Here is an 8360-nt window from a genome sequence, read left to right on the forward strand (position 1 = left end):
CGATTGAAATTTATTTATTTATTTATTTATTTTTATAGCAAGTTACATTTCATTAAATATGGAGTCTCAAAAACACCTTCCTTAAACCTCCCAATTGACGTTACTAGCAAAACAAATAAATCACTAAACATAAAGCGGATGGTCTTTCCCCTTAGAATGACAGTTGCAGAGTCTGCGGAGAGGCAAAATTTCTGGATTCTGCGTTCTAAATTCCATATTTTTCAATCAGCTCTTCAGCTTTTGACACGTAGGCCTTCATGGCTTCCTCCTTTGAGAGTCCTTTCTTGAGGTTCCAGGCCTCCCACTTTGCTTTGCTCTTGATATCCAACAGCACTGGACACCCGATATTAATGTCTCCAATGATCGACTGCTTATAGAGCCCATACAATTCCTTTAGTTCCTCATCATTCGGTCTTGTTTTTAGCTTCCTCACATCAGCTGAAACCCCATCGAAATCAGCCTGCAGGGACATCTCGGCTACTAGCCAGGGTTCCGACTTCCCACGCGGTTCTCTGAAATTTATTTTGAGAGCCACTTTCTTTTTTGGTTTTTGGGGATTTTTTTTTTTGGGCAGCTCTCAGGGGTTACTCCTGGCTCTATGCTCTGAAATCAATCCTGGCAGGCTTAGGGGACCATATTGGATGCCGGGATTTGAACTACTGACCTTCTGCATGAGATGCAAATGCCTTACCTTCATGCTATCTCTCCGCCCCAGAGCCACATTTTTTGGGGGGGCGGGCCACACCTGGCGTTGCTCAGGGGTTACTCCTGGCTGTCTGCTCAGAAATAGCTCCTGGCAGGCACGGGGGACCATATGGGACACCGGGATTCGAACCAACCACCTTTGGTCCTGGATTGGCTGCTTGCAAGGCAAACGCCGCTGTGCTAACTCTCCAGGCCCTCCAATAAATTTTTATTGAGAATATTCTGTATGCAAGTATCCACATAGGTCGGGAGGATACAAATAACACAACTAATAAAACAAAAACTTTAGAACGATACTATTTATCAATAATGTTAAATTCCATAAAATTTGCTTACAATGTAGAGAAAATTACATCCTGACAATGACTGACAAAGTCACAAACACTCATGCGAACATTGGCCTTGCATTTCCTTGGATAGTTTGAGTAAGTCAGGTTTGTATGTTGTTGTTTTTAATTTTAGGCACGATTCCAGGTTCTCACCGATGAGATGATTTCTCAATTTACTCTTGATAAGATTCATGCTTGAAAATGATTGTTCACATAAATATGTAGACCCGAACAAGAAAAGAACAGCAAATGATAGCTTTTTCAGTTGATCATATGAGTCAGGAATACTATTCCAGGTGTTAAAAATCAACATATCTGGGCCCGGAGAGATAGCACAGCGGCGTTTGCCTTGCAAGCAGCCGATCCAGGACCAAAGGTGGTTGGTTCGAATCCCGGTGTCAAATATGGTCCCCCGTGCCTGCCAGGAGCAATTTCTGAGCAGACAGCCAGGAGTAATCCCTGAGCACCGCCGGGTGTGACCCAAAAACAAACAAACAAACAACAAAACACACACACACACACACAAAACAACATATCTTCCTTCTCCAGGTCTTTCAAAGCAGACCACTTGTGCTCTGAACTAATTTCACATTTGTGTTTCTCCAATCTTTCTAAATTAGCACAAAAACGTTCAAATTTCAAGCTCCACAGTTCTTTGTTTTTTTTTAAATCCAGCAATTGCATTTCAAAGTTGCCAATGTTGATATTAAAGGGAGAAAAATTTAATTCCGTTACAGTGGCATCCAGAGGATTTTTTTGTTTTTGTTTTTAACAAAGGCCACCATCGCTTTGCTGTTTCTGAAATTCTGAAACCTCTTGAGAAAAGCTTCCCTCATATTTAAAAGTGCTGTTTTAAAATAGGTAATGTCAATATCAGAATATTTTCTTGGCGATGTTTCAATAGGGTTGGAAGGTGAATCAAAGTTTCTCAGTCAAAATCTTGAGCAAAAACAGATAATTTATTTTCAAATGAAATAACTTCTTATTCTTTTTTTTTTTTGGTTTTTGGGCCACATCTGGTAACGCTCAGGGGTTACTCCTGACTATGTGCTCAGAAGTTGCTCCTGGCTTGGGGGACCATATGGGACACCGGGGGATCGAACCGCGGTCCGTCCAAGGCTAGCGCAGGCAAGGCAGGCACCTTACCTTTAGCGCCACCGCCCGGCCCCCATAACTTCTTATTCTAACATCGAAAAAATTGAGTTTCCTTTCCCCTGTAGTTTATGATTAAGCTGATTTAGATGTGAAGTAACATCCACTATGAAATACAGTTTTTGAATCCACTGATCGTTTGTTAATTCTGGATTGTGAACACCCTTCTCGAGGAAAAATGCTTTGATTTCTGATAATAAGTAAGCAAAACGTTTCAAAACGTTTTCTCTTGATAACCAAAATGTGCTGAAAATTTGAAACCCTACAATATGGAGATGAAACAGGTAAAAGAGAAAAACCTGGGCCCGGAGAGATAGCACAGTGGTGTTTGCCTTGCAAGCAGCTGATCCAGGACCAAAGGTGGTTGGTTTGAATCCCGGTGTCCCATATGGTCCCCCATGCCTTCCAGGAGCTATTTCTGAGCAGACAGCCAGGAGTAACCCCTAAGTACCGCCGGGTGTGGCCCAAAAAACCCAAAAACCCAAACGCCCCCGCCACCAAAATAAAGAGCAAAACCTTTTAACAATCTTTAAAAGCAAGGACAGTGTTCCAGAGAAAAGTAGTGATTTCACTGAAAAGAAAAAAAATTATTGACACTTTAGTGTGTGCTGCAAGAAACCAAACAAAAACAAAAACAAACAAAAACAAAAAGGCACTTTGTTAAAGGCATATATCATAAAGGAATTATGATAGAGTGCCTGAAACATTTTAAAAATAATTTTTTATTTAAACATATTTGTTACAAAATTATTCATACTTGAGTTTCAATCATAGAATGTACACCACCCTTCACCAGTGCACTTTCCCCACCACCAATGTTCCTTGTTTCCTTCTCCTTCACTCTCCTCTGCCTATGTCAGGGACAGGCATTTTGCCTTTTTCTCTCTATCTCTCTTTTCCTTTATGACACTGAGGTTTGCAAAATTTTCTTTATGACACCATGGTTTGCAATATTGTTAATTAAAGGGTACCATGCATGTCACTTATCCATTTTCAGCATCCAGTTCTTTTTTTTTTTTTTTGTTTTGTTTTTGTTTTTGGGCCACACCCTGTGACGCTCAGGGGTTACTCCTGGCTATGCGCTCAGAAGTTGCTCCTGGCTTCTTGGGGGACCATATGGGATGCCGGGGGATCGAACCGCGGTCCATCCTAGGCTAGCGCAGGCAAGGCAGGCACCTTACCTCCAGCGCCACCGCCCGGCCCCAGCATCCAGTTCTTGTCCAGAGTGATATGTTCCAACTATCAATATCATAATGTACCTTTCTCTATTCTAAGTGAACTCACCACTTTTTATGGCAAGCTTCCTATCTTGGACTAGTCCTCCTGTCCCTCATCCCTATTTTCTCTAGATATTATTATCATATTGCCATTTATTATTCTTATATGCCACAAATGATTATTCTGTGTCTACACCTCTCCTTCTGACTCATTTCACTCAGAATAATAATCTGATGTGTTGATTATGTACAGATGATGCACTGTGCATGGCTAGTGTTTTTGTGTAGTCACAAGAAACAGAAATTGCACACCTGTACATTGTATCCACTCATTTTATGATAGACTGGATTAAAAAAAACTCCCTGCTGAACTCTGTGACAGATGACACAGTAAAGATAATTTGTGAAATTCACAATTGTGACCAAATCCAGGCTATTCACCATCCTGGGTGAGAGTATGGATGCCCACTACTAGCATCTTCTCCGTGAAGAAGTGAAGTGGCTGTTCAGGGGATGGGTGTTTCTCACCTTGTTGGCAAGAGTGAAGAAGTAGTGCAGTTTCTGTGAGAGCAGAACTCTGACTTTGTACAGCCCCAGTTGGACAAGGAATGGGTAGCTAAGCTTGTGTATTTGGCAGACATTGTTCATTTTCTCTATGAATTTAATATTTCTCTGCAGGGGAGTTTCACAAGTAGTTTTTACAGTGAGACATAAGATGGATGTGTTCAAAAAAGAATCTGTGTCTGAGAAGGAGATATTGAAATGTTTCCACTCTTACAAAAATTTTCTGATTGGCACTTTTATTATGCAGAAAGTCATAATCAATATGAAAAACAGCATTTAAGTGCATTAGCTTGAAAGAGTAAGTAAGGACTGGAAAAATTACAAGTAGGATGAGAACTCCCCACCTCCCCACCCTTTGAACTGGCCAAATGCCAGATGGCCAGATCTGGGCAACAATTCTCAGAAAGCCCCTAGCCCACTTTAGATAGCACATGTCGTCAGGGGAAGGGCATAGATACGCACATGCCCCCAGGGCCAGGAGACGACCCCATTTGTTGCACATGATAAACAAGCTACCTCCTTCCTGGGCTCTGACGCATAACTTCTTCTGTGGCTTGAGATAAGAAAAATGCCTCCTTCCTGACATGTATGTTTTTTATATGTATAGTTCTTGCCCTATAAAAGCTTTGCTAAATTCTGGAATGGGGCCGAATCTCCTCTGCTCAACTCTGAGGTATGAGATTTGGTCCCAGCATGCTGGTGTGAACGTTCGTGTGATTGCAGCAAGTTCGGTCTCTGAGTCTCTTTGGGTGCGTGCAGATCCTGAGACTAGAGGAGGGGTCACCATACGGGGGTCCTTCATTTGGGGGCTCGTCTGGGATTCTTGCGACCACCCAGAGACCCCAGACCCACTTGGAGGTGAGCTTTTGTGTCTGTGTCTGCTCTAGTCTGGTTTATGTTTACTGTTGTGCTTCTGGCTGTACTTTTCTCTATCTGAAGGTCTGGTGTGATCGCAGTTTCGGTTTTACGGACGCTCAGCGAGTCTGAGGTTTCGTGGATAAGGATAGACGTATCTGGGGGTCCACTGTCTGATCACCCTGGGAGACGTCCCAGGAGGTAAAGGGGACGACCAGGGACGCCTGGTATACCCCTGTCTGGAGAGTCGCGAGGACAGCAGCTTCTTCATTGGTCTAGGCTGGTGGGAGAGGCCCCAGCCATCCGACTCTCTCAAGTGCCTCTGGGCAATGCACGAACGGCACTTGTTCTAGTTTATCTTTCTTTTAATTGTTACTTCTGTGTCGGTTTTTCTTGAAATTAGGACTAAGATGGGACAGACAGTGATGACTCCCCTGACTCTTACCCTCAACCACTGCACTGACGTCAAAGCTAGGGCTCACAATCTGTCTGTCAGGGTATGGAAGGGCCCCTGGCAGACCTTCTGCACCTCCGAGTGGCCAACCTTTGGGGTTGGCTGGCCGCCAGAAGGTGTCTTTAACCTTTCTCCTATTTCCGCAGTAAAGAAGGTCATTTTTCATTCCGAAGGGGGACACCCGGACCAAATCCCCTACATTCTCATCTGGCAAGACCTCGTCCAAAACCCACCGGCATGGATCAAGCCTTGGATCTCTGGCCGTTCTGAGCCAACCTCCACTACAATAGCAGTAGCCTCAGATCCCGAGCCCGAACTGCCTACTCCCTTGTGACCTTCAGCTCCCCCACCCCTCTACCCTGAGATAGACAGCGATCTCTTTCTTGACTTCTCCCCATCTCCGTACTCCCAACCTCAATCCTCTCCCCAGCCGGCATGACCGAACGAGCCACGTGTCGCCGTGGGGCAACCCTCGGTGGCCAGTCCGCTTGAACCAGGACCAGCTGGAGGAACCCAGAGCCGGAAGGGCTGCAGTCCAGAAACTGATCGCCCCTTCGAACCACGGTCTCTTGCCCTCCCCCTCCGGGCAATGGGGCCCCCGTCTGGAGACGACCAACTCCCCCCTTTACAGTATTGGCCTTTTTCCTCAGCAGATCTCTATAATTGGAAGACTATGCACCCCTCTTTTTCAGATAATCCCTCTGCCCTGACAGGACTCCTTGAGTCCCTTATGTTCTCTCACCAGCCCACCTGGGATGACTGCCAACAATTGCTCCAGGTCCTCTTCACGACAGAGGAAAGAGAAAGAGTCCTCCTAGAAGCCAGAAAAAATGTCCCGGGGGCAGATGGAACTCCCACCAATCTCCCTAACCTCATAGATGAAGGGTTTCCATTGACCAGGCCATCCTGGGACTTCAATACAGTGGAAGGTAGGGAGCGTCTCACAGTCTACCACCGGGCTCTGGTGGCAGGTCTCAAGGGAGCCGCAAGGCATCCCACCAATTTGGCTAAGGTAAGAGAGGTTATCCAGGGTCCAGCTGAGCTGCCCTCGGTCTTCCTAGAACACCTAATGGAGGCTTATAGGAGGTACACCCCTTTTGATCCAGCTTCAGAGGGACAGCAGGCAGCTGTAGCAATGGCCTTCATTGGACAGTCAGCCTCAGACATAAAACGTAAGCTTCAGAGACTAGAGGGACTTCTGGATTATTTGTTGCAAGACTTAGTGAAGGAAGCAGAGAAAGTGTTCCACAGGAGAGAGACAGAGGAGGAGAAGAAGAAAAGAGAAAAGAAAGAGATGGAAGACAGAGAGAACCGGCGTGATTGCCGGCAGGAGAGAAATTTAACTAGAATACTGGTCGCAGTGGTAAGGGATAGTATAGCAGAAAGAGAAAGAAAAAGGCAGACAGGGCACCTGGGCGACAGGGCAAGAAGAATCCCGAGAAGCCAAGACCGTCCACTCAAAAAAGACCAGTGTGCCTATTGCAAAGAAAAAGGACACTGGGCTAGGGAGTGCCTGAAGAAGCAACCCAGGAAGACCAAGGTCCTGGCTTTCAATTATTAGGGGGGACGGGGCTCGGTCCCCCTCCCCGAGCCCAGGGTAACGCTTTCAGTAGAGGGGACACCCATCAACTTCCTGGTGGACACGGAGCTGAACATTCAGTATTGACCAGGCCCTCAGGACAATTAGGAACGAAAAGGACTATGGTTGTGGGGGCCATGGGCAGCAAATTCTACCCCTGGACCACTAAAAGGAAATTGGACATTGGGAAGGGCCAAGTAACTCACTCCTTTCTGGTCATCCCTGAGTGCCCTGCGCCTCTCTTAGGAAGAGATTTGTTGACCAAATTAAAAGCACAAGTTCAGTTTACCCCTGAAGGACCCGAAGTGACTTGGGGAGAAGCCCCTGTGACTTGTCTGGTAGTTGGAATCGAGGAGGAATATCGCCCCCATGAAACAAAGCCTGGAGAGGCAATTGCTTCAGAATGGCTTACCCAGTTCCCTGAGGTCTGGGCTGAACAGGCAGGAATCGGCAAGGCTAAACAAGTACCCCTAATAGTGGTGGAACTCAAAGTGCACACCTCACCTATCTCGGTAAGACAATATCCCATGAGTAAAGAAGCAAGGGAAAGCATTCATCCCCACATCCAGAGACTGATGCAGCAAGGAGTTCTAGTACCCTGCTGATCTCCCTGGAACACACCCTTGCTGCCAGTGAAGAAACCTGACACTGGTGATTACCGGCCAGTACAAGACTTAAGGGAAGTCAATAAAAGGGTCCAAGATCTGCACCCTACTGTGCCTAACCCTTACAATCTCCTGAGCTCTCTCCCACCGGAGTGGGTTTGGTACACAGTGCTAGACTTAAAAGATGCTTTCTTCTGTCTCCAATTACACCCCAGCAGCCAGCTGATGTTTGCCTTTTAGTGGAGAGATCCAGAAGGGGGACACACTGGGCAACTAACAAGGACTAGATTGCCCCAAGGATTTAAGAGCTCCCCCACGCTTTTCGATGAGGCGCTCCATAGAGACCTGGCCCCTTTCAGGCCCCGGAACCCCCAAGTCTCCCTTCTTCAGTATGTGGATGACTTGTTACTTGCAGCCTCCACCAAGGAGACATGTGAAGAAGGAACCAGAGAACTCCTAAAGGAATTGGGTGAGTTGAGGTACCGGGTGTTGGCCAAGAAAGCTCAGTTATGCCGCACCGAAGTGACATACCTAGGGTATGTCCTGAAAAACGGCAAAAGGTGACTCACAGAAGCCAGGAAAAAGACTGTGGTCACCATTCCCATCCCCAAGACTCCACGGCAGGTACGGGAATTTCTGGGGACAGCCGGTTTCTATAGACTTTGGATACCCGGGTTCGCCTCTCTAGCCGCTCCCCTGTATTCACTTACATGGGACCGAGCTTCCTTTGCTTGGACACAAGAGCATCAAGAAGCTTTTGAAAAAAGAAAGACTGCTTTACTCACGGCACTGGCCCTGGCTCTGCCGGATCTAACTAAACCATTTACCCTGTACGTGGACGAACGTGCAGGAGTGGCTCGCGGAGTGCTAGCCCAGACCTTGGGACCATGGAAAAGACTG

The 8360-nt window shown here is 46.4% G+C and overlaps 1 protein-coding gene across 1 annotated transcript; it reads right to left on the bottom strand.

Annotated features, from left to right (window-relative positions):
• Nucleotides 1-205: 205 nt before the first annotated feature.
• On the bottom strand, nucleotides 206-472 carry LOC126015745 (acyl-CoA-binding domain-containing protein 7-like). The gene has a single exon (XM_049778340.1). It carries the CDS (start codon nucleotides 470-472, stop codon nucleotides 206-208), a length of 267 nt encoding a protein of 88 aa, XP_049634297.1.
• Between the last annotated feature and the right edge of the window lie 7888 nt (nucleotides 473-8360).

This window comes from Suncus etruscus, chromosome 8 (assembly GCF_024139225.1).
Source record: "Suncus etruscus isolate mSunEtr1 chromosome 8, mSunEtr1.pri.cur, whole genome shotgun sequence".
Classification (NCBI taxonomy): Eukaryota; Metazoa; Chordata; class Mammalia; order Eulipotyphla; family Soricidae; genus Suncus; species Suncus etruscus.

Coding starts and splice junctions, on each gene's coding strand:
- LOC126015745 (XM_049778340.1), bottom strand. CDS start 472: ATGTCCCTGCAGGCTGATTTCGATGGGGTTTCAGCTGATGTGAGGAAG.